At 40.6% G+C, this 26,510-nt stretch overlaps 2 protein-coding genes across 2 annotated transcripts in view; both read right to left on the reverse strand.

The window, feature by feature from the left end:
- Positions 1 to 6,947, reverse strand: part of gpr63 (G protein-coupled receptor 63) — a 112,038-nt gene extending 105,091 nt beyond the window's left edge. The window contains exon 1 of the mRNA XM_067983833.1: positions 6,787 to 6,947. The gene's annotated coding sequence lies outside the window, so the exon portion shown is untranslated. The remainder of the gene's footprint in view (positions 1 to 6,786) is intronic.
- Positions 6,948 to 12,605: 5,658 nt separating this feature from the next.
- On the reverse strand, positions 12,606 to 25,394 carry ndufaf4 (NADH:ubiquinone oxidoreductase complex assembly factor 4). Its single transcript, XM_067984771.1, has 3 exons — positions 25,156 to 25,394; positions 20,740 to 20,834; positions 12,606 to 14,326 (listed from the first exon to the last, which is right to left on the reverse strand). Exons 1-3 carry the CDS (start codon positions 25,289 to 25,291, stop codon positions 14,027 to 14,029), a joined length of 531 nt encoding a protein of 176 aa, XP_067840872.1. The 5' UTR covers positions 25,292 to 25,394; the 3' UTR covers positions 12,606 to 14,026.
- Positions 25,395 to 26,510: the final 1,116 nt, after the last annotated feature.

Below are 26,510 nucleotides of genomic sequence, written 5' to 3' on the forward strand. Positions count from 1 at the left end.
GTTACTCAGACTGGCAAAAGGTGGGAAGTGGTGTTCCACAAGGATCACTGCTGGGACCAAAATGATTTGGACTTGGGAATCTGAAGTACAATTTCAAAATTTGCAGACGACACCAAATTGGGGTTTATAGTTAATACCAAGGAGGACCAAGACAAAGTACAGGAAGACATTAATAAACTTGCAGAATGGGCGTGTAATTGGCAAATGAATTTCAAATATAGATAATTGTGAGGTATTACATTTTGATAGGAAGAATAAGGGGGCCACATGCTGCTTGGATAATAAGAGTCTAAATGGGGTAGAGGAGCAGAGGGATCTGGTGGTACAGATATACAAATCACTAAAAGTAGCGACACAGGTTAATAAGGCCATAAAAAAGCAAACCAAGCACTGGGGTTTATTTCTAGAGGGATAGAATTGAAAAGCAGAGAAGTTATGTCAAACTTGTATAGAATCTTTGTTAGACCACACTTGGAGTACTATGCACAGTTCTGGTCTCCATATTATAAAAAGGATATAGAGGCACTAGAGAAGGTGTGTAAAAGATTTACTATGATAATACCAGAACTGAGAGGTTATACATATCAGGAAAGATTGAGCAGGCGGAGTCGTTTCTCTAGAAAAGTGAATACTGAGGGGTGACATGATAGAGGGGTGACATGATTGGGGTCTTTAAGATTATGAAAGGGTTTGATAGGGTAGATGTAAAGAAGATATTTCCACTTGTGGGGGAAGACCAGAACTAGGGGCCATAAATGTAAGATAGTCACTAATAAATCCAATAGGGAATTCAGAAGAAACATCTTCACCCGAGAGAGGTTAGAATGTGAAACTCACTACCACAAGTTGAGGCGACTAACACAGATGCATTTAAGAGGAAGCTAGATAAACACATGAAGGAGAAAGGAATAGATGGATATACTGATAGGGTTGATGAAGTAGGGAGAGAGGAGGCTCGTGTGGAGCATTAACACCCGCATGAACCTATTGGGCCGAATGGCCTGTTTCTGTGCTGCACGTTCTATGTATGTAATGCTATGTAAAAATGGCACTGAAAATTAGTAATTTTCTCTGGTGAATTTTGAAACATCTTCTAGACGATGAAAATTTGACCTTAAATCACATGCTGTAACATACAATTTATCACACGTAAAATTTTGAAGGCAATACGCTGCGAGCATTCACAGCAACTGAGTACAACAATGAAACTCAAATACTCATTATGCAGATGCCTCATGTAGGAAGAAAATTCCAGAGTGCAGGGGAAGGCTCTGCCACCCAAGGCCACAAATGGAAGGGGGAATGGGGAATAAAAAACACAGCACAGAGTTGAAAGAGGGGAGCAGGAATGCAAAGATGTAGGGCTGGAGGAGGCTGGGAAAGCAAGGCCATGGAGGAATTTGTCGATGAGGACAAAGATTTTGAAATCAATGTGCTGGGACACCAGCAGCCACCAGAGGTTGGAAAGGATGATCGGTGAGCAGGAATTAGTACAGGATAGGGTGTGGGTGGCAGAGTTCTGGATACGTCGGGATTTGTTTAATTTGGGAGGCCTTTGAGGAGAGCATTGCAGAATTTGAGACCAGAGCTAGACATTTCTGGCTCATCCACGACTTGATGTTGGACAAGGAGTAGGGCAGCACAGCAAACAGTCCTAAAATTTAGGATGATGGTGGAGAGGTAAAGCAAGGCATCATCTGAATGCATATGGAAGCTGATCCCATGTTTACAGAATGCATTTCTTAAAAACCAAGAAACAGTGCTCATAATGAATCACAGATCATTTACAAAATAACAACTAAACATAACCTACTTGCTGTTTAGTATAAAGCAACACTTCCCATTTTAATCTGAATGCCTTTGAACTGTGTTCGTTTTCATTACAACCCTATCCATTTCATATTATCACAGTAGGTACAGCACAGGAGAAGGCCATTCAGCCCATCGTGCTTGCGTTGGCTCTTTGAAAGAGCTATCCCACCAGTCCCATTCCCCTGCTCTTTACCCATAGCCTTGTAAATGGTATCCTTTCAAGTATTTATCCAAATCCCTTTTGAAAGTTACTACTGAATCTGCTTCCACCACCCTTTCAGGCAGTGCATTCCAGATCATTACAAGTCACTGCGTAAAAAAATGTTTCCTCATGTCACCTCAGACTCATTTGCTGATCACCTTAAATTTGTGTCTTCTGGTTACGACCCTTCTCCCACTGGAAACAGTTTCTCCTTATTTAATCTGTCAAAACCATTAATGATTTTGAACACCTCTATCAAATCACCCTTTAATCTTCTCTGTTCTAAAGGAACCCCAGCTTCTCCAATCTCTCCACATAACTGAAGTCCCTCATCCCTGGTACCATTCCAGTAAATCTCTTCTGCACTCTCTCTCTAAGGCCGTGACATCCTTCCTAAAGTGTGGTGCCCAGAATTGAACACTCCAGCTGAGGCCTAACCAGTGTTTTATAAAGGTTTAGCATAACTTCCTTGCTTTTATACTCTATGCCTCTATTAATAAAATCTAGGATCCCATATGTTTTTTTAACAGCTTTCTCAACTTGTCCTGCCACCTTCAAAGATTTGTTTATGTGCACCCCCAGTTCTCTCTGTTCCTGCATCCCCTTTAAAATTGTACCATTTAGCTTATATTGCCACTCCTCATTCTTCCTACCAAAATGTATCACTTCACACTTCTCTGCGTTAAATTGCATCTACCATGTGTCTGCCCATTTCATCAGTCTGTCTATATCTTTTCTGAAGTTTGTTACTTTCCTCCACATTGTTTACCATATTTCTGAGTTTCGAGTCAACTGTAAACTTTGAAATGGTACCCTATATACTCAAGTCCAGGTCATTAATATATATCAAAAAGAGCAGTGGTGCTAATACTGACCCCTGGGGAACACCACTGTATACTTCCCTCCATTCTGAAAAACAACCAACCATTCAACACTACTCTCTCTTTTCTGACCCTTGGGCAATTTTGTATCCATGCTGCCACTACACCTTTAATCTCATGGGCTTTAATTCTGCTAACAAGTCTATTATGTGGTACTTATCAAATACCTTTTGAAAGTCCATGTACACAACCCTCATCAACCCTCTCCGTCACTTCATCAAATAACTCAATCAAGTTAGTCAAACTTTCATTTATTAGCCCATACTTTTCCAAGTGCCAATTAATTTTGTCCCAGATTATTGTCTCTAAAAGTCTCCCCATCCTACCACTTTTTTGTCAACTTTTTTATTTTAACCAGGTTCTATTTGACTTCACAGAAACGAATTTGCTTCAAAGAGTCATAGACCAGGCCATTTCGATTTGATAGCTGATTGAAGATCTCCAAGTAATTTGGATGTGAGGTTTCCACCTAAAAGTTGAAATACATCAAATCCAAAGGGTAAATAACTACTCAGCATAAATTGTCTTTAAACAGTTCTGAAGGTATTTTTTCCCAGAGAATGGAATAGTCATCCCAGGACACATGATTCACAACAGTGCTGAGAAATATACTTAAGCGGTCTGTGAATCCCAGCAAATCACATTATACAATGTATAAACATCTTAGATTTTTTGTTAAATGTATACAGAAATTGAATAAATACATGATACTGACACTTTGCTCAGTCAAGGAGAATAACTAAAAATATACAAGTGCAGATCTTTAATTAAAATGTGCGCAGCATCAGAGCCCTAATTTATGTTTCTGACAGTTCACATGTTTTCCTACCTCCAGCCCATGTCTCTGATGGAGGATACACAATTCACATTAACATACAGTGCTGAGTGATGCGTTCAATGCTATGATTCCCCAAAAGGCAAGTTACTGATCTTAGTTAGAAAGGTGCCCAGTGGTGACTAAGCAGTTTCACAAAGGGAGGGCCGGTCACCACAGGCAACTCCTAATGTCCTACATAGAAGAATAGCAGACCAACACTTACTGTCCAGACTCACACATGAAAATGGGCCACATTAATGAGCTACAGAAGGTTACCAGAGCCTGTTGAACTGTATCCCAGTCGAATTCAATGGTTTCAGGAGAGATGAGAGAATAGAGCTAAACTTATACCCCGATGTGACAAATATAGCTTTTACTCAAACCATGCCTTCCCCATCCATGAACTGATCTTGCATGAATCCATCAACATTTGGCTCAAAACCTGGCTCACTGACAGTGATTCCTTTTTCTTCATCGAGATTACCAACCAGTTACACATTGTACCATATTTCCCACAAAAATCATTTTGGTGGCAGCATGACTGTCATATCTAGGTCCCACCTCAACCTGTCCTTTTATTCCTCCGACTCCTTCACATTCAAACACCTCACCCTCTACCGCTCCTCCTTCGAGGTCATCATCATTTACTGCCCTCCAAACTCCCTGTCAACATCTCCCTATTTTCCTCAATCATACTCTGCTCCTGGAAAAATAAACTAGCCCCAAGCTCCCTTTCCAGCAGCTCTTCCAAGCCCCCAAATCCCTCTACTTCTCCACTACCGACCTTGATTCCATGACTATTGTGCTGTCAGGCTGTTAGTCTGAGATCAAGTTGTGGATCATTCAAGGTTTTCTGCAGAGCAACATTGGCAAGCTCGAATCAATCCTGATAGAAACATACCAGGGCCTCTACATTGCAGCCCCCGCATCCATACGTCTCCAGCTTACCTGATAATGTGTTATTTGATCCTGCGTTGAACTTCAAACCCAACATTAGTACATCACTATCACTGCATACTTATACCTCAGAAACACTGTCTGTCTTGGCTTCTACCTTATTCCAACTCTGCTAAAATTCTCATCCATGCCTTTGTCATTTTCAGACTCAACTTTTCCAATACCCTTCTCATTGGCCTCGTGAGCTCCACTACGTAACTGCCAACTGATTTGGAGCTTTTTCATCCTCATAAAATCCCACTCACCTATCACCCCTATTCTTGCTGATCTACATTAGCTCCTCATGCCCCACCCATCGATTCAAAACCCTTGTCCTTAACACCCTCCAATGTTGACCTTTTTTTATTATTCATTTATGGGATGTGGGCATCACTGGCACGGCCAACATTTATTGCCCATCCCTAATAGCTCCAAGGTGGTGGTGAGCCACTGCCTTGAATCACTGCAATCCGTGTGGTGAAGGTTCTCCCACATTGCTGTTAGGTAGGGAGTGTCAGGATTTTGACCCAGCGATGATGAAGGAACGGTGATATATTTCCAAGTCAGGATGGTGTGTGACTTGGAGGGAGAACGTGCAGGTGGTGGTGTTCCATGTGCCTGCTGCCCTTGTTCTTCTAGGTGGTAGAGGTCGCTGGTTTGGGAGGTGCTGTCGAAGAAGCCTGGGCGAGTTGCTGCAGTGCACCTTGTAGATGGTACATGCTGCAGCCACGGGGCGCCAGTGGTGGAGGGAGTGATTGGTATCCCATCCACCACCTTAAACAATCAAGCGGGCTGCTTTGTCCTGGATGGTGTCGAGCTTCTTGAGTGTTGTTGGAGCTGCACTCATCCAGGCAAGTGGAGAGTATTCCATCACACTCCTGACTTGTGCCTTGTAGATGGTGGAAAGGCTTTGGGGAGTCAGGAAGTGAGTCATTCGCCACAGAATAACCAGCCTCTGACCTGCTCTTGTAGCCTCAGTACTTATGTGGCTGGTCCAGTTTAGTTTCTGATCAATGGTGACCCCCCAGCATGTTGATGGTGGGAGATTCGGCAAAGGTAAAGCCGCTGAATGTCAAGGGGAGGTGGTTAGACTCTCTCTTGTTGGAGATGGTCATTGCCTGGCACTTGTCTGGCGCGAATGTTACCTGCCACTTATGAGCCCAAGCCTGGACGTTGTCCAGGTCTTGCTGCATGCGGGCACGGATTACTTCATTATCTGAGGGATTGCGAATGGAACTGAACACTGTGCAATCATCAGCGAACATCGCCACTTCTGACCTTATGATGGAGGGAAGGTCATTGATGAAGGTCATTGGTCATTTTTTATAACAGAAGTTGCTCGGTGAAAATAATTCTTAAAGAGACATCAATTTCATGAAAATATTCATAAGCTTTTTTTTAAGAAGTCTTACAAAGCATTATAAAGAAGTGTTGGAGATGTTTTTCTCATTTCGATGCAATTTACATTAAAACATCACAAATTTGTAAAAGAAAAGCTTTTTCCCCCCCACAAACATATCCTTTTAAATGCAGTGTTTCAGAAACGTGCTGGACTGAACTGACATTTATTTTTTCATCAAAAATACTGCATTACTGCATTTTATGAGTTACTCATATAACTATTAAAGATATTAACTCACTTGAAATTATTTTTAAAATTTACAGATTTTGATTTTGTTATTGTTATTTTATACAAATTTAGATTATTAGACCTGGACACGACCAATTTTTCCCACTGAAGCAAAGGTCACTTAGTGTCCCATTTCTACCTGTTTTGCCGTAAAACTATACTGTAAAGCTAAAAAGTGGTATACTAGAAAAAACGGATTTCACCTTTAAAAAAAATTCAGGGGCGGGGGTTATCAATCTAGCCCCCGGCTGCATTTTCATGTCCTACAGCAAAAAAAAATCAAATAGAAACTTAAACATTCAATTTCTTTGTATATGTTTTATTCAACATTTACGATAACGAAACCCAGCGGTGTGTACCAGGCTGATAGATGCAACACAACCCAATACCTTGAACGTTATAACGCCAGCCTTCAGTCACAATGCTCATTTGCTGCTGTTATTGCTGAGAAACATTGGAAACCCCCCCCCAAAAAAAAACACAAAATGTGTGAATAACTTTCACTCACCTCAATAAGCACGTGCTTTACTTGGCTGTAATTTTATTTAGCTATTCCCGATGTGCTTGTATATCCAGCGATCCTGACATGATGGTGGTAGTGGTACTGGTGGGGAATCATCCTTTAACTCTGCCTTCCATTTCCCACACAACCAACATTCATTCCCCTCTCTCTCTCTCTCTCTGTGTGCATCTGATACACTGAGTCCCAGGCTTTGATACATTGTGGCAGAGCCACCGCCGTCTGCACGCAGCGCGTCACGCGCTCGGCCCAGTTGCTGGTCGTGGCCACAGGCGGCGCTGTCACCACAAGAGGAGGGAAGAGGGGGGGGAGGGAAGAAAGTGTCCGCCGCCTGTCACGTGACCCGTGTCCCGGACCGCGCGTTCTGCGGGGCAGCCGGCGCGAGCCGCCGCACCACCGCTCCATTGTTGCCCTCATCGTCGGATCCCTTTCCCGCGCAGCCTGCTGGTTTTGTGCTCGCGCCGCAGGTGATTGGCAGGTGTTGGGCGAGCACCTGGGATGCGTGCCTGTTAACTTCCTTTCATTTCCACCGAATGCTGCTATAAACGCCGCCTTAGTAGCAGGCACTGGAAAGCAAACGACCATCTAAATTTTCGAAAAATATATATTGCAGTGCCGACTAAAATAGTCCCACACAAAGGTGCACAGGACTGAAACTCTTGCTTGTGACCAAAGTGATGAACGCTGCAGCGTGCACTGCTCAGTCAAATGCACCAGAACACATAGGGCCATTTCAGGGTTTTTCCCCTCCACTACTTCATATTCCACACATTGATCACTATGTGAAGAAAGAATTTTCTGACATCAGTCCTAACATTTTGTACCTGTGTCTCTCTAGTTCTGCTCCCACAGTTTAAAGTGATATTAAACATTTTGCCAAAAGCAAAATACTGCAGATGTTGGAAAACTCAAATAAAAACTGAAAATGCTGGAAACACTCAGCAGGTCAGAAAGCACCTGTGAAGAGAAAAACAGAGCTAACGGGGCAGAATTTGCGCCCGAAGTAACGGAGGAGCTCAACATCGCTGTCTGTTTTTAATGGCGAATCATAGGAGCAAGTTCCCACGTTTACTAAAACGCAGAAATCGTGAACTTGTTCCTATTGCTTCGCCGGCAATTTGACAGCTGCGAATTAAAGGCCCATCGCACGCTACAATCATTGAAATCACTGAAAAATCACAAACTTGCTCATCCGCCCAGCTGGAAAGTAACTAATTACGTCATCTAAAGGCACATTTAAAAATACCAGGTCTAAACTAAGTTTTAAAAGCACAGTTAGTCTTAATGACTGTCAAACAACTAAAAATTAAATTTAAAAGATGTAGCGTCTCATATTACTCATTTTTGGTCCTTAGTTTTTGGTCATTAAAAAAATTTTAAAAATTAAAGAAAACTAATTTAATTCAATTATTTCTTTGGCTTTTTATTCATTTTTTTAAATTTACAATGACTTCCAGAATACCAACTTTAAATGAATGAAGTTTGCTTGCCTGCTTGTGGGCGTGACTTCTCCTCCTGACAGATTTTGTGGGCGTGTCTTCTAGTCTCACAGGCTGGTCCATGTGCATCACCTTACGCTGCTCAGAGGCTGAGTTGATTTTGAAAAAATCGTGCACAATCAAGTAAGTCAACACCACAGAGCCCGCAGTAAGTACATTCGTTAATTTAATTCGCAGGAGTTGCAGCGACCGTTGCCACGCCGCTCTGTGCAAGTTCTGGCCCAACGCTTCAGGTCGCTGACCTTTCGTCAAAACATCGACTTGTAATAGGAACTCTGTTTCTCTCTCCAGATGCTGCCTGACCTGCTAAGTGTTACCAGCAATTTCTGTTTATATTTCAACTTTTTCCATGCTATTTACTATCCTCAATACGATCACCTCACAGACACCTTCTTTCCAAATGGAAAAGCCCAAGTCTATCCAGTCTGCCTCAGATCTCTAGTTGCGAGAATTTGAGTGGGTAATGACATGGGCAGCAGTATTCTCAATGAGTTGCAGTTTGTGGAAAGTGGGATGGGCACCAGGATGAAACAGCAGAGAGGAGAAACAAGGTGCACAGAGCACCGGGAGAGACAAGTAGCATTAGAATAAAGAATAGTTCAGAAATAGGAGGGATCAGACAGGGAGCAAATGCGAGGCAATCTAAGATGAGTTTAGAGTGCATGTATGTAAATGTACGTAACGTTGTAAATAAGGTTGGTGAGCTGCAGGCACAAGTCGCCACATGGGACTATGATATAGTGGCATTAACAGAGACCTGGCTCAATGAAGGGGAGGATTGGGTACTTAATATTCCTGGCTACCAGGGTATTCAGGAAAGATAGGGAAAGAAAGGAGGGGGGAGGTGACAGTAATGATCAAAGAAAATATTATAGCACTTCAAAGGAATGATGTAGTTGACGGGACAAAGACATAATCTATTTGGTTAGAATTAAGGAACAATCAAGGAGCTATTATGCTACTGGGTGTATACTATAGGACACTAAATAGTGGGAAGGAGATAGAGGAGCAAATTTGCAGGCAAATTACAGAAAGATGAGGGAACCAAATGTAATATTTCCAAGTTTGCTGATGAATCAAAACTAAGTGGGATCGTGAGTTGTGAGGAGGATGCAAAGAGGCTTCAAGGCGATTTAGACAAGTTGAGTGAGTGGGCAAATACATGGCCGATGCAGTATAATATGGATAAATGTGAAGTTATCCACTTCGGAAGGAAAAACAGAAAGGCAGAGTATTATTTAAATGGTGATAGATTGGGAAATGTTGATGTACAAAGGGACCTGTTTGTCCTTGTAAACCAGTCACAGAAAGCAAACATGCAGGTGCAGCAAGCAGTTAGGAAGGCAAATGGTATGTTGGCCTTCATTACAAGAGGATTTGAGTACAGGAGCAAGAATGTCTTACTGCAGTTATACAGGGCCTTGGTGAGAACACACCTGGAGTATTGTGTGCAGTTTTGGTCTCCTTACCTACGAAAGGATATACTTGCCATAGCGGGAGTGCAGCAAAGGTTCACCTGACTGATTCCTGGGATGGCAGGACTGTCGTATGAGGAGAGATTGGGTCGACTCGGCCTGTGTTCACTCGAGTTTAGAAGAATGAGAGGGGATCTCATTGAAACATATAAAATTCTGACAGGCTAGACAGACTGGATGCAGGGAGGATGTTTCCCCCGGCTTGGGGGGGGGGGGCATCTAGAATGAGGGGTCACAGTCTCAGGAAAAGGGGTAGGACATTTAGGACTGAGATGAGGAGAAATCTCTTCACTCAGATGGTGGTGATTCTCTACCACAGAAGGCTGTGGAGGCCAAGTCACTAAATAAATTTAAGAAGGAGCTAGATAGATTTCTAGACACAAAAAGCATCAAGGGGTATGGGGAGAGGGCAGGAATATGGTATTGAGATAGAGGATCAGCCATTATTATATTGAATAGTGGAGAGACTCGAAGGGCCGAATGGCCTACTCCTGCACCTATTTTCTATGTTTCTAGAACAGTAATTATTTGTTTATTTTCCCCAAGGACATCAAAATATTGTCAAGTGTGAACTTTAGAACATTTTTTGTGATAAATTTTGACAGGATAATTATTTTCAAGCTGTTATTTATATGGTCAGGGAGCCTGAAACACAGATACCAAAAATACTTACAGATAAGGTAACGGAACACAAATTTCTGTGGCATATTTTTTAAAAAAAAAGAGTATGAAGAAAAAAATGAGAAACTCTCCAGCAACAGAAAATACTTATAGAATGCTTGCAGACTGTTAACTGACATTACCAATCAGATTTAAAAAAAAGACAAAGCCAGAGTTCTGACCTACAACCTGAATATCAAATTGTCAGAAATGTATATATTAAGCTTTGTTCCCTAAGCAGCAATCTCTATCAGGGGGTCTCGATTTTAGCTCCAAGGCCACTGACTGTGGTTTTGGTGCAGTTCCCTTCGGGCCCCTGGTACGGCTCTAGGCAAAGCCACTATATTTATTTTTATAAAAGCAATTCTCATCACGCCGTCCAGAATTCTGCCTTACTACTGCTGTACCCATCCACAAAGCCGTTCCCAAACTGGCCTGTACAACTCAGCCATTCATTGCTCCTGCACCCTATTTGCAATCCACACCAACCTGTTCCACACCGACATCTGGCACATAGCACTAAACAAAATGCTTCAAGCCAGCAACAGGCCCACTGGCCGTAAGGGGCAGAGAACAAGTCAGGGGAGGGACAAACAATGGATTGGAGCATAATTCAGGCTCAAGAATGATTGGGGCAGTAATTCTTGACCCACCTCCTCACAGTGCTGATTTGCTGCAGGAGTTGGGGGGGGTGGGGGGAGGATGCCCAAGTAGTTTCTCTTGGAAGAGGGGGGTGGTGGGAGGAGGAGCCCAAGTTGCTTCTCAACAGGGAGAAGGTGACAGGTGAGGCCCAGGTTGATTCTCAGCAGGGGTGGTAGAGGACCAAAGTGCTTATTGGGATGGGGAAGACCAAGTCTGGGTTGCTTCCCACTACGGCAGGGGTCATTACTGAAGGAAGACATGCTAATTGAGTTCATCAAGAAAGTCAATGGTTTTTCTGCACTCCACCTCTACCCGGCTTGACTGGACTACGCAAAACCAATGGATGAAAATGAATGTTCACAGTTTCTAGTCAGCTTGGCCAGTTTAATGTTCTCGGGGGATCATGAGTAAGTTGACACTTTGTACAGTGGGGCTGTCACATAACGTTAGTTGAGCTCCACTGTACTCAATAGGTTATATGAAGTGACCCTCATTGTATCACCTTAAAGCACAATATAATTGGTGCCTTGCTGCCACCCGACCATTTTTAATATATAATCGATTAACAGCTATGCTGCCATTCAGAGTGAAGCTCCATACCATCCTGCACTCGTTTATTAATGAACAACTTTTGCAGTTGAATATTCCAAGAAACCAGTTTTAGGAACAGTGGTAATACCAGAACTATTTTTTTGTATAAACATCAGTGGAACACCATTCACATTATTCCAATGCAAGAAACTTCCTTTTATCCTTTTGTTTTTGATCACCAATGATCACTGTATCCATGTGGTCACATCACCTTTAATTCCACATCTTTGGCATAAGCATCTTACGTAGAACTTTATCAAATGCATAAATGGATAAATCTCAATTTTTTTTGAAAGAAAAACAATTGAATTGCCTCCATTTTTTTCATAATAATTAAATGACATTTTTAAGCCAGTTTATGGATGGAGATTTAAGACAGACCTGGCCTTGCCTATCTTTAATATAAGTGTAGAATCAGATCTGAGAAAATCAGGCATCAAAGTTTGTGAAAAAAACAATGAAGCATTTTCAAATTGCTGAGCTAACAATTTAGTATTTGAAGATAGACAGATGGAAGTTACAATATGCAACCCATACTATTTTCACCTCGCAAATTGGAGACCAAGAATGTTAAACTGATAACAGGACTGCACAATAGTAACCTTCTCTATAAATTTACAATAAAGTTACCATATTAATTATACAATTTTCATCATACATGCAAACTTTAAGTAAAATGCAGATGGGAAGTTTTGTTTCTAAGCTAAAATGCACCCTCTCAGCATACAACTTATTTTTTTTTAAAGTTTGATGAAACTTGTGTGTCAAATTAGTACAACCAATGTCATGCGTGCAAATTCGCATTTAAGTCTTCATATATTTGTCAAACTGCTCCCTCTACTGGTTACATTGTATAAGATTCAATTCTTTTAGCTTCTCAATTGCTTATTGGATAAATTGTGTTCAAAATGACTGTAGAATATTATTTGAAAACATAACATTTTGTTTTTAAATCATAGAAATATTTAATAGTCCTGTGTGAATAAATTACACATTAGTCCAAAAATACGAGCTACTTGATACAAAGTGTTTTTTCCACACAAGTTAAATGTGATAGAAAGGGTGGGGGGGGGGGGGAAGGGGGAAAGCTTGTATTTATATACTGCCTTTCATGACCTCAAGATGTCCCAAAGCTTCCCACTTCTCAATCAATAGATTACTATTGTTATGTAGGGAAACAAGGCTGCCAATTTGTGCACAAGGTCCCACAAACAGCAATGAGATAAATGTCCAATGATGTTGATTGAGAGATGAATGTTGGCCATAACACTAGAGAACTCCACTCCCCCACCCCACCCTGCTTCTTCAAATAGTACCATGTGACTTTTTTTATGTCCATCTAAGAGGGTAGATGGGGCCTCAGTTTAATGTCTCGTCCATAAGAAGGTATCGCCAACAATGCAGCACTTCCTCAATATTGCACTGAAGTGTCAGCCCAGATTAAGCACTCAAGACTCTGAAATGGGGCTTGAACCCATGACCATCTGACTGTTGAGGGGAGAAAAGTTTATTTCTCTCTGATTTTGAGTCCAGTAAGTAGCACCACTTCACTTTTGTTTACCAATCTAAGGAAATAAATATTATGAAGCTTCAGCGCTAGAAATATTGGAACTACCTTAGAGAGTTACTTGCCAATAGAGAGGACAATGAAATCACAGTCTTAATGAAACTTTATCTTGAAGATTGTTATTCACAATTTGGATTTCCAATGTTACAAACAAAACATTTTAACTATCCTGTAACAATGCACCTCAGGTTTTAAGTACATTCACAAGCTGTATAGGAAATAAACAATTGTTATAGTTGCACCATACTCATCTCAGGTACTACATTAACAGGATCATAAATAGAGAAAATGCCCTCTAAATACAATATTTTGATTTAGTCAGTTTTTTAACCAAAGATTAAGTGAACACAATATCATATAGTAAGAGACCTTTATTGAAGCCAACCGGTGCAATAGTCAGTATAGAGCATGTATTAGAGCTATTGGTTTCTAAGGTGTACCAGAAACTGGAAAATGTAGCCATCCACACCAAATAGGCCTGAGTGGTTGCACTTTTACAAGGTTATGGGAAAGATTGTAGTGAGACATTCACTACAGTATCAATGTTGCAACAAGTGAAAGAATATACTGCAGTGATAATATATTGTGGGGTAGTTCATGTCTAGAAGGCAGCTTAGTAGTCATGTACCAGTTCATTCACAGGTCTCAGTACAGGTCTAATACTTCCAGACACAATATCCATACTGTTCCCACTACTTAAACACATTGCAAATCTTAAATAAAGAAACCAAACATTTGGCACCTGTTTAATAGAAACAATTGAAGTACGAATAGTCTGGAAGAGTGCATATTTACTACCTGGCAGTTATCAGTTCCTTATTATTTTGTTTTGGAGGTAGAGTTTTTATTTCAAAAGGTTTGAAGAATTCCAGCAGTCCTTTAACATCTTTAAGTTCTAGACAGTAATCTTCAGCTATTTTATCAGATGTCCATATTTTGGGCTGAAGCTTGTGGTTGTTAAGGACTGTAAGAGCCTCCACTATACTCAGCTTGCCTTTAGGAACATTTGTAACGTCGAAAAGGTCATGTTTCAAAGTGGATTTGAGATGTCTGTGCTCCTGCGGCTGCTTGGATGTTTCATCAGTTAGCAGTTTCTGGAAAGGTGAAATAATAAAAGCAGTAAAGTGTATGCGATACCCCAAGACAACAGTATTTAGCAGGAAATATACTGCTTCCAGGTACAATATATGACATAATCAAAAGTTTCAATATGTTGCAGACAGCTCTACTGAAAATGCCGCAGAGTCTGAATCAAGTGCATTTGTAACTGGGAACAAACAGACCAGACCTCTCCATGATAGCAAGATTAGAGAAACATCCATAACTCATTAGCATACGTAAGGGCAGGGTGGAAGAGGAGGGAGTATACAGAACAGACCATCACTGGTGAGATATTATATATATTGCATATGGCCACATTTAGATAGTCACAAGGATGTCTCTAAATCAATTTGAATGGAATTTTTTAATTTGGTAAACCAGATAATTCACTTCCCACAGGGCTGTTCCATTAAGACTGTCACTACACATTGTTGTATGATCGTCCCTCTTCCAGCATGTGTTATTTTTATAAGGGGTTCTAGCATTACTTGTCAAATTTTCCCATCACATCTTCAAGTCCTGTGATCAAGTCTTAGCACATTGATTCCTATGGTTCATTTCAGCCATGCAGTTTTGCAAATGGAGATAGAGAGCTTCATATATAAACAATCTATTTTTATTACAGCAGCCAGCTGCAAAACAATCATGAGAGGAAAGAACAAATTTACAATGAAACAGTATAATCTGTTACCAAGATTTCATTACTTTTTCTAGACTGCAATACATCCATGTTACACCCATCAATGCTGTGGCAGAGCCTGCTCCCAAGCACCTTCATTACCTCCCTACTGGTCACGAGAAATTATCAGACTGCCAAACATTGCTTTCTCTTCTGGGAGACACTGCAGCCACAGCTCGGCACTTCCTAATTTAACTGCTCAGATTTGGAATTGAGTGGAGTGGGAGTCAAACATGCTTCCTACCCTGGTCTATGGTACTTAGTGCTACACAGAATAAATTAACAGTGGCGTTGTTTTAAGAGGTTTTTCTTTACTATTTTGTTGATTCAAAAACCATCCATTCATTAATTTCCCCGCTCCAAAAAACCCTTTCATCCGCACAAGACTTTTAAACCATTGTTAATGTTGCGCTGTAAAGTCAATAAGAGAAACAACTCAAATGGGTCAGTCAAACAATGCCTTCATCTGCTACTGACATCCAGGAAAAAAGGTAACAAAAAGTCCCCTTTGGATTGACAAGTCTTTGTTCAGTGTTTAAAGAACAAAAATTTTGTTTTAAATTGTCAGAATAGATTGGAGATTAAAGAACTGCACATGAATGAAGTTTAGACGATTGCTGTCACTTGACACTGCTCAGAATTCGAACACCGGGGACAGTTACAATGCAGAGAACAGGAAGAGATGAAAAAATACTGGCAAGTAAAATTAAGGAAAACCCCAAAATGTTTTATATATACATAAAGAGCAAGAGGATAACTAAGGAAAGATTAGGGCCCATTAGAGACCAAAAAGGTAACCTATATGTGGAGGCAGAAGATGTAGGTACGGTTCTTAATGAATATTTTGCGTCTGTCTTCACAAAAGAGGGAGACGATGCAGAGATTGTAGTTAAGGAGGAGGAATGTGAAATATTGGATGGGATAAACATAGCGAGAGAGGAAGTATTAAGGAGTTTAGCATATTTGAAAGTAGATAAATCGCGGGCCCGAATGAAATGTATCCCAGGCTGTTAAGAGAAGCAAGAGAGGAAATAGTGGAGGCTGAGATCATAATTTTACGATCCTCCCTGGCTACAGGCATGGTGCCGGAGGATTGGAGGACTACTAACGTTGAACCGTTGTTTAAAAAGGGAGAAAGAGATAGACCGAGTAATTATAGGCCAGTCAGTCTAACCTCGGTGGTGGGCCAATTATCGGAATCAATTCTGAGGGACAGCATAAAACGTCATTTGGAAAGGCAGGGTTAATCAAGGTCAGGCAGCACGGATTTGTTATGGGAAGATCGTGTCTGACTAACTTGATTGAATTTTTTGAGCAGGTAACAAGGAGGGTCGATCAGGGTAATGCATTTGATGTAGTGTAAATGGATTTTAGCGTGGCTTTTGACAAGGTCCCACGTGGCAGACTTGTCAAAAAAGTAAAAGCCCATGGGATCCAAGGGAAAGGTGGCTAGTTGGATCCAAAATTGGCTCAGTGGCAGGAAGCAAAGGGTAATGGTTGACGGGTGTTTTTGCGACTGGAAGGCTGTTTCCAGTGGGGTTCGGCAAGGCTCAGTACTAGGTCCCTTGCTTTTTGTGGTATATATTAATGATTTGGACTTGAATGTGCGGGGCTTGATCAAGAAGTTTGCAGATGATATAAAAATTGGCCGTGTGGTTGATAGTGAGGAGGAAAACTGTAGACTGCAGGAAGATATCAATGGACTGGTCAGGTGGGCAGAAAAGTGGCAAATGGAATTCAATCCAGAGAAGTGTGAGGTAATGCATTTGGGGAGGGCAAACAAGGCAAGGGAGTACACAATAAATGGGAGGATACTGAGAGGTGTAGAGGAACAAAGGGACCTTGGAGTGCATGTCCACAGATCCCTGAAGCAGGACGGGTAGATCAGGTGATTAAAAAGGCATACAGGATACTTTCCTTTATTAGTCAAGGCACAGAATATAAGAACAGGAAGGTTATTGTAGAGCTGTATAAAACATTGGTTAGGCCACAGCTTGAGTACTGCATACAGTTCCGGTCACCACATTACAGGAAAGATGTAATTGTACTAGATATTGCCAGGGCTGGAGAATTTTAGCTTTGAGAAAAGATTGGATAGGCTGGGGTTGTTTTCTTTGGAACAAAGGAGGCTGAGGAGAGATTTAATTGAGGTATATAAAATTATGACTGGACTAAATAGAGTGGATGGAGAGGACCTATTTCCCTTAGCAGAGGGATCAGTGACCAGAAGTAATTGAAGTAATTGTTAAAGGGATCAGAGGGGAATCGAGGAGAAATTTTTTCACCCAGCAGGTGGTGGGGATCTGGAACTCACTGCCTGAAAGGGCGGTCGAGGCAGAAACCCTCAACTCATTTAAAAAGGTACTTGGATGTGCACTTGAAGTGCCATAACCTATAGGGCTACGGACTGAGTGCTGGAAAGTGGGATTAAGCTGGATATAGCTCTTTTTTGGCAGGCACGGACACGATGGGCTGAATGGCCTCCTTCTGTGCCGTAACTTTCTATGATTCTATGAAATGGACAGAGAAATTCCACAGTAATGTAGAATTCCAGAGCACTAAGAACCATAGTTATTGGTCATATTGAAATCTGTACAACATGTTGACTGTAAATATATGTGTTAGTGCTGATCAAGAGATTTGGCATCCTCTGCAAATATTTTAGATTCAAATGTTAGGCTAAGTATTTTGTAACACAGAATACACTATCAGGACTTTTTGGTTTTACAACAATGCAACCAGACTTTTACATTCACCTAAAATATCTGTAAGCTTTGTTTTACATTAACTGTTGGAATTCTAATAAACTGACATGTATAATTGGGTGCCTCTTTGTAGAATGCCACAAGCTATAACTAATTGTTTCTGGTTTGGGCAGCTCGCTGTGTGGATCACATTATATATATATTTGAATATATATTTTTTAAAATATACATACACAATTATGTATGTAATTCTACCCATTGTGTTCTTGCCCCAGCTAGACTTGACTATTCCAATGCTATCTTGGCCGGCCTCTCATCTTGCACCCTCCGTAAATTTGAACTCATCTAAAACTCTGCTGCCCATATCCTAACTCGCACCGAGTTCCGTTCACCCATCACCTCTGTGCTTGCTGAGATGTCCCAGTCCAGCAACGCCTCAATTTTAAAATTCTCATCCTTGTTTTCAAATCCCTCCATGGCCTTGCCCCTCCCTATCTCTGTAACCTCCTCCAGCCCCACAACACTCTGAGATCTCTGCGCTCCTCCAATTCTGGCTTCTTGCGCATCCCAGATTTTCATCACTCCACCATTGGCGGCCATGCCTTCAGCTGCCTAGGCCCTAAACTCTGGAAATCCCTCCCTCAACCTACCTCTTTGACCAAGCTTTTGGTCACCTGACCTAGTATTTCCTTATGTAGCTCAGTGTCAAATTTTGTTTGATAACGTTCCTGTGAACTGCCTTGGGACGTTTTACTATGTTAAAGGTGCTATATTAAAGCAAGTTGTTGTTGTGACTGTATCTGGTGATCTGATTCTGCATATCAATTTGATGCTAATCTTCGAATCCCCATTCATGTGCAGCTCCTTAATCTGCATGAATTTCACATTTTGCACACTTCATCTGCAGATAAAGTTTGAAAGGCGTGAAATGTGTTCAATTTATATAACCCAATTGATCCAATTCCTTAAATCAGCTGATTTTGCAGAAATGCAAGCGTTCAGTTTATCTGATAAATATGCAAGGTGTGAAATGCATGGTGATTAGCAAAATGGAAATCCAATAAGGATTAGAAAAAGAATGTCCATTAACACCATTTTTGGTTGGTTACCTACTACTTAACATTTAGTTGCCAATTAACATCCAGGTGGGACAGCTAGATATTAAAAGCGGCAGCTGTTACTAAATTACTGAGTAGCACATGGAAAACCCAGAGGATAAGCAAAATAAACTTTTTAAAGTTTAAAATACAAATTTTCAAAACAAAAGTCAGCAAAAGTACCGTGTTTGTGCAGTGTTTTAAAATATTTATGACATTGAAATCGAGGTATCCCCAAACCCTGGACAGACTTGCCAGAGAATTTGTTGGGGTTGCTGCAGAAATTAATTTCTGAGATGCCACAGAAGTTTTGAGACCCTATCTATAGGAGATCTAAGAAGTGATGTAACAATAAGGACAAATTGAATTATCTTGTACATAATTACATTTATTTCTGGAGTCCACATATGCTGGTTGGTGTCTAATGTTCTAATGGAAGGCTCCTGATCTTCTAAAGTTTTGTGGTTCTCTGATCTTCGGAAAATAGTTAATAAGGACAAATTATGTATATTTGAAGTCTGAATAAGCAAGATGCTGGCGAATGTAAGTGAACGGTTGCCTTTTGGTTCTAGTAGTGTACTTGCATCCCTGAGGTTGAGAGTACAAATTTCACCATGACATGTTGTGGAATTCAATTCAATAAATCTGCTAATTTGTGGACTAGCACCACGACAAATGACCACAGAAGCTGCTGAATAGTCATAAAAACCCAAATGGTTCACTAAATGCCATACCTGGTCTGGCCTACGTGTATCTCCAGGACCACGCTATGTGCTTGACTATTTGTGGCCTCAGGGCAATTAGGAGGATAGGCAATAAACACAGCCCCATCAGTGTCACCCGTATCCCAATAACAACTAATAAAACAAATGATATTTGTTGAAAAAAGTAAGATGATACTTTTTCAGTTTTATTGTATATTTACTAGTTTAGAACTAGGAGTCTATTCAAATGAACCATGGTGTGTTTTAGAATTTATTAATTTTTGTTCAGAATAAATTTATAACTGTGCTCTTGTGGGGGAAAGGAAAAGTAGTTTATTGAAAATCACCATTACGGTGGATTAGATGAACGTGTAAGGAGGTAATATCTACTAGTGCTTTTATTTTATATCAATATACTAGATTTTGTATACACACACCTATGTATGTTTATGATATATACCTTGTTTTGATCATACTTGTTTCAATTCAGTAAAATTTTAAAATAAATATTTTAGCGAGATTGAACAGTACAGCTTTCAAGTACTTTATAAAGCAAATATGTCAACATTTTCCCAGTATTTGATAGATTTATAAGGACATTAGAGGATCGCATTTTAAAAAATTGTGTCAGTGTACAAAACCCCAGTAAACCACTTACAATGGTCAAAGCTGCAGACAGGGTTTTTTTTGCATTTCATTGAATGAACGCCCCCATCTAGTTTTTTTTAAAAAACATGCATCAAGCTCATGTGCAAGTCAAACAAAATAGAATTTCACAACTCATGACAAGACAGACCAAATACTATTCTCTAATTTTGAAGTGTAGATATGGAATGATTACAATTCACTGATTTTTGTGGAAAAAATATTTTGCATTGCGGTCTTTGTCATAACAAAACAATTGCCTAAAACTTAGATGTTTAACACAATCCAGGACAATAGACATGAAGGGACAACTGAACAGTTTATAAAGTGACCTGGATCCCAAGATACTATTGCAGTAATTGACACACTTTAAGAGGCAATTTTATGCAGCTGCTACAATGTAGGGACATTTGAACAGTCATGTTCATTTTATTCATAATGCTAGAGCCAGCACTTTATGATAAAAACAAAGGGCTGTGAGATAAATTATTTGTCAAAAAACTAGATCAAAGAAAGTTTTATCCTGTGTGGTTCAATGTTAGGTGCATAGTGCTGAAAACCAATTACAATGTTTACCTGTATGGGAGTATCCTTCGAATCAACATAAACATCTTTGAGTAACGACAAAAGTTCTTCATTCTTGTTATGAACTTCATGTACTTTAGGATGGTCTATAAAAGAAAACTATAATTTAATTACATGACTTTGATTCAAAAGATATGCCCAGATACCTACTAAGCCTAAAAACAATAAAAAATATTTTTTGGCATGTAACATAATATACATATTTTCAACTACATGAATTGGTTAATTAAAGGAATCAGGCACAACACAGGAAGTGATTCATTGTGGTGCAGTCCATGAATTTGAACCTCCAGCGCTACTCCCCGTTAGTTTCTCTACTACAGGCACTTTAATTTCAGTCAGCAACACGTTTAAAATGACAGCATTGGACCATCCAGGAGCGAAGGGAGTTTCAAGCTCATTACTGAAATAACTGGTTGTACACATTCCGCCTTTCTTGGCCCATCCAAGAGTAAAGGGAGTTTCAAGCTCATTACTGAAATAACTGGTACAGTTGGGAAGCTGATTGGTCAGACTAATTAGAGGCTAGTTAGTTTAACACCTGTGCTACAGGAAGTTATTATTTTTTTAAGAGTTTCTAATTAAGGATGAAATTACCACTTATCTAGATAAAGATTTCAAAAGGGGCAACCATGCTCGACAAACCTCCGAGATTTCCTGAGGAGGTACAGATGTGGTAGATGGGAGAAATGCAGTGAATGTAGTATACATGGACTTTATTAAAGCCTTTAACAAGGTACCATGCGGAAGAGTACTAGAGAAGATTAAGGAGTATGGAATTAGGGGGAGGATATCAAGCTGAATTAAAAATTAGTTAGAAGGGAGAAAACAGATTTGAAGGTAAGAACTGTTTTTGAGATTAAGAACATAAGAACGTAAGTAATAGGAGCAGAAGTAGGCCATACGGCCCCTCGAGCCTGCTCCACCATTCAATAAGATCATGGCTGATCTTCAACCTCAACTCCACTTTCCCGCCCAATCCCCATATCCCTTGATTCCTCGAGTCCAAAAATCTATCGATCTCAGCCTTGAATATATTCAACGACTCAGCATCCACAGCCTCCTGGGATAGAGAATTCCAAAGATTCACAACCCTCTGAGTGAAGAAATGTCTCCTCATCAGTCCTAAAAGGCCGCCCCCTAGTTCTGGACTCTCCAGCCAGGGGAAACAGCCTCTCAGCATCTACACTGTCAAGCCCCCTCAGAATCTTACATGTTTCATTCAGATCACCTCTCATTCTTCTAAACTCCAGAGAGTATAGGCCCATTCTACTCAATCTCTCCTCATGGGACAACCCTCTCATCCCAGATTGATTGGAAGTGAGTAGTGGTGTCCCACAGGTTTCACTTCTGAAGCTACTTCTGTTCACTGTGCATAAAGAAAGAACTTGCATTTATATAGTGCCTTTCACCTCAGGATGTTTCAAAGTGCTTTACAGCCAATGAAGTACTTTGAAGCATAGTCATTGTTGTAATGTATATCAATAATTTGAATACAGGCCTGGAGGAAATGGTATAGATGATACCAAAATAGGAGGTATGGTTCATTGTTTAGAAGACCAAAGGAAGCTCTAAAGAGATTTTGATGAAATGGGAGAATGGGCAAAAAAGTAGAAGATGGAATTCAATGTCAGTAATGGTGAGGTGACATATTTTGCTTAAAAAAATGAACAGCAGTAATTGAATGGAAGTAGGCTCAGTACTGTAGAAGAGCAGAGGGTTTTGTGGGTACAAGTTCACAAGACATTAAAGGCAGCACTTCAGGTTAATAAGGCTTTATCACAAGAGGTATAGAACATAAAAACTTAGAGGTAATTCTGAGCCTATATAAAACCATAAGACCTGTTAGTGTACAGTGTGCTGCTTTGGGCTTCACACTATAAGGATACTGAGATTCATACAGGGCACAACAGAGACTCTTCAGGATGAGGCCTGGGTTGAGAAAATACAAATACAAAGAGAGGCTTGAAAAATTGGGGGGATTTGATAGAACAATGCAAATTGCAGTGTGATATGATAGAAGTATTTACAATTATGAAAGGATGGAACAGGGTAGATAGAACCAGACTCTTTCCAGTAGTTGAAGGGTCCAGAATGAGGGTCACAGATACAAGATTAAATATAAGAAATTTAGGGAAGACTGAAAAAGAAATTCTTTACACAATAGGCTGTGGAATTCACTTTCGGGATTAGTGGTTGGATTGGATAGGTGGATAAAAGAAAAGGGGTTGAAGATATCTAAGAACGGGGCGGGGTAAGTTGAGTGCGTGGAGGGTAAACGCTGACATGTATTGGTTGGACCAAATGGCCCCTTTATGTGTTGAGTTTGATGTAGTTCTATAAATTAAAGTGCTGGTGAATGAACAGAGCTGAGCACATGCCAACTGGTGCAGTAACAGCTGATCTTACGGATCCAGCATGTGTCCAATCACAATGAAGCAGCAATCAACAAACCCAGTAGAATTCTGAACAAAGGCAAAATACTGCGGATACTGGAAAACTGAAAACGCTGGTAATACTCAGCAAGTCAGGCTGCAACTGTGGAGAAAGAGAGAGTTAACGTTTCAGGTCAAAGACCTTGTGCCAAAACATAAAGGACAAATGAGAAATTAATTCTTCAAATGTGCAGTCCTCTCGTCAGACTAGCCTTTGAGTACTGTGCCCAGATTTGGTCACTAAGACACAAGATATCTAAGTCCTGGGATTAGTTCAAGGAACAATCACGAGACTGGTCCCTAGTGTCAGAGGACTGAGTTATGAGAAAAGACTGAAGAAACTCATACTTTACATGAAAGTCTTGAAAGATAATGACCTTAAAGGACAGGAATGTCAAATTTTTTTTATATATATGTTTAAAATCAATGCTACCATTAACTTATGGAGATGAGATTTAAAGCTCAGCTCTAGGTGGAGCAGTACATTGGAAATTACACATGGTCAGGTTCAGGTTCAGTTCGAGAATGGCTGGGGACGGAATCAGTGACATGGGAGTGTAGGCAGTGGTGGGAGTTGAAAACTATGGCTCTGGTTTTCACAATGTTGGGTTTGAGGAAGTTTCGATTTACCAGAGACTTTTTGTTGGATAAGTAATCTGACAGCAGAGGCAGTCAAGGGACCAGGCTAGGTGGCAAACAAACTACAAAAACTCAAACTGCAGTAGCATCAGAATTCCAAGTGTGGCCTTGAAACACAAACTATATTGTGTTATTCATGGTGTAATTTTTATTTCATTTTCAGCAAGGCATTTATCTCCAGCAGTGATTTATCTCCTGGAATTTAGAAGAACAAGAGGTGATCTCATTGAAACATATAACATTCTGAGGGGGCTTGACAGGGTAGATGCGGAGAGGTTGTTTCCCCTGGCAGGAGAGTCTAGAACTAGGGGGCATAGTCTCAGGATAAGGGGTCGGCCATTTAAAACTGAGATGAGGAGGAATTTCTTCACTCAGAGGGTGGTGAATCTTTGGAATTCTCTACCCCAGGGGGCTGTGGATGCTGCGTGTTGAGTATATTCAAGGCTGAGATAGATAGATTTTTGGATTCTAGGGGAATCAAGGGATACGGGGATCGGGCGGGAAAGTGGAGTTGAGGCCGAAGATCAGCCACGATCTTATTGAATGGTGGAGCAGGCTCGAGGGGCCGTATGGCCTACACCAGCTCCTATTTATGTTCGTAGTGATCATAGGAGTCGGTAAGGACAGGAAAACTCTCAGATTTAAAATGACATGATCTGTATTGATCACAGTTCACATTTTATATTATGAAGTAGAATCTCCTGAATATATATTGTTACAGCTTAAATTAATTACCTATTTGGGTTGTTTGATTAGGCAGTCCTTTCTGGTGCCAGAGGAAAGAAAGGACGATCAAACATTACCAGGATTTTACTTTTAAATAAATAGATACATGAACAAAATTAGACAAACACTGGTCTTCCTTTTTAATTAATTAGGCGGTGAGTAGTTACACAACCTCAAGATCACCTTGACCTCCCGGCTTCACACACACACACACACTGTACAAACTAAGCTCCGTTTTTGCACGGTATCTCTCAAAATTTTGATAACTGCGAAAACCAGAGCAAAAGCAAACAAATCCCCCACTCAACTTGTGGGGTGGGCGGTAACGGGCAGCGGCAGTTTTTTTTAAAAAAAAAAGTGTGCGAGCCCGTCTACTACAAGGGTGAGCCTTGGCTCCGGAGGCACGATACCCTCCTTCTTTCTCCGGTACGGTGAGTGATGATGGCGGGGAATTATGTACAATGCGTTCATTGAACTGTGCTTGATGTAACCTGCAAATTGTATGATCTGTATTGTGTACGTTTGGAATGTGATATGACAACTGTATTGTACGTATTGCTGCAAATTTTATGGAAATAAAAAAAAAAGTGGGGGGGTGGTCACTCACAGCTGAGCTGCTGGCCGACGAGCGCCTCGGTGCTCGGGTGCCTCGGTGCAGGGCTCGGTTTCTGCTTGCCGATCTCCACGTGCGCCCTGTTCTCCAGGTTAAAGTTCCGCATCGCACGCGTCAATCGCGCCCCCATTGTCTCATCTTCCGCGAGCCTCCGGGCAACGTTCTGAGCAGCTCTGCCTCTCCTCCTCCCGGGATACTCGGCGCAATCCACTAAAGAGACTTCGATCCAGCCGGAAAGAAGAATTTTTTTTTAAAAAAAAACACGACAGGCTGCAAAATCAACAACAGAAAGAGGCAGCGCCGCCTGCTGGGGGATGCAAGAGGATGATCGGAGTATCCGGGAAAGGTCGTGTATTTTTAATTGTTGGTTTCAGAAGACAACGTTTAAAAGACTTGAACCCCTTGATTGGAATACTGTCCAGACATATTCAGTATAATTCCCCTCTGTGTATAAATTGCAGTTATGGTGCGCCTTTAAAGTAGGAAGCATCACATGGTGCTTTACAGAGAAGATGCTCTTTAAGGCCAGAAGAGTGCCCCCTTTTGGCAAAAAAAAAGGCCAGACGTTCTAATTAATGGAAATAGGCAGATCCTGAGGCCAATTAGGTGGAAATGGTTCCCCTGTAGATTGGCACGTGTTTGTAAATCCTTGGCTCCTCTGCAAGGTTAAAAAAAACTGCAAGAAATAACTGACTTTCTTTTTTACATACTTTTTTTTAAACAAGATTGTTTTGCGAATCTAACAAAACCTGACACTCAAAATTTTTATATCTATGGATATAAAATGTGAATTTGCTTGCAATTGTACTGTCAAACAAAACGAATAATATAAATTTTTGTTTTACATAAAAATGTTGATGCAGGGTCTCACAGGATACCCAGTTTGTGTGTGGCCTGCACTATCAAGTATGCAGTTGGGATTTTTAAACTGACACCAACTGGATTGTTGAGTCCATGGAACGAAGAATTATGTGGCCTAGATTTCTTTTCTTTTAAAATTAGAGCAGTTGTCTGAATGCTGTGCTGTACATCTAGATTATCATTTCTCATATCACATATAGTGATTAGTAATTTTTTTGTACTTTACTATCTTCATTCATTAGACAATGCTGCTTAAAATGAGGTCCTGCATGTTATTAGAAATTTATATTACATTGCAGCGAGCTACAAAAATAGTTCACTGCCACATGCCAATGAAATATATAGATCCATGTTTTTACCTGAAGGTGACAAGGACAAAACAAAGCAGTTAGGGCACTGTAACTCATACCAGTATATGTACAGCACAGCATTCAGACATCTGCCCTAGTTTTACAAAAATGGATAAAAAAATACTCTTTCAAAGAAAA

The sequence above is a fragment of the Heptranchias perlo genome, chromosome 5, assembly GCF_035084215.1.
Source record: "Heptranchias perlo isolate sHepPer1 chromosome 5, sHepPer1.hap1, whole genome shotgun sequence".
Taxonomy (NCBI): Eukaryota; Metazoa; Chordata; class Chondrichthyes; order Hexanchiformes; family Hexanchidae; genus Heptranchias; species Heptranchias perlo.

Excerpts from the sequence above, each read along its gene's own strand:
- ndufaf4 (XM_067984771.1), bottom strand. The coding sequence starts at position 25,291 with ATGGGGGCGCGATTGACGCGTGCGATGCGGAACTTTAACCTGGAGAAC. Across the intron at positions 20,835-25,155 it reads CGTCGGCCAGCAGCTCAGCT|ACCATCCTAAAGTACATGAA; the intron begins GTGAGTGACCAC and ends TTTCTTTTATAG. Across the intron at positions 14,327-20,739 it reads CGAAGGATACTCCCATACAG|AAACTGCTAACTGATGAAAC; the intron begins GTAAACATTGTA and ends TCACCTTTCCAG.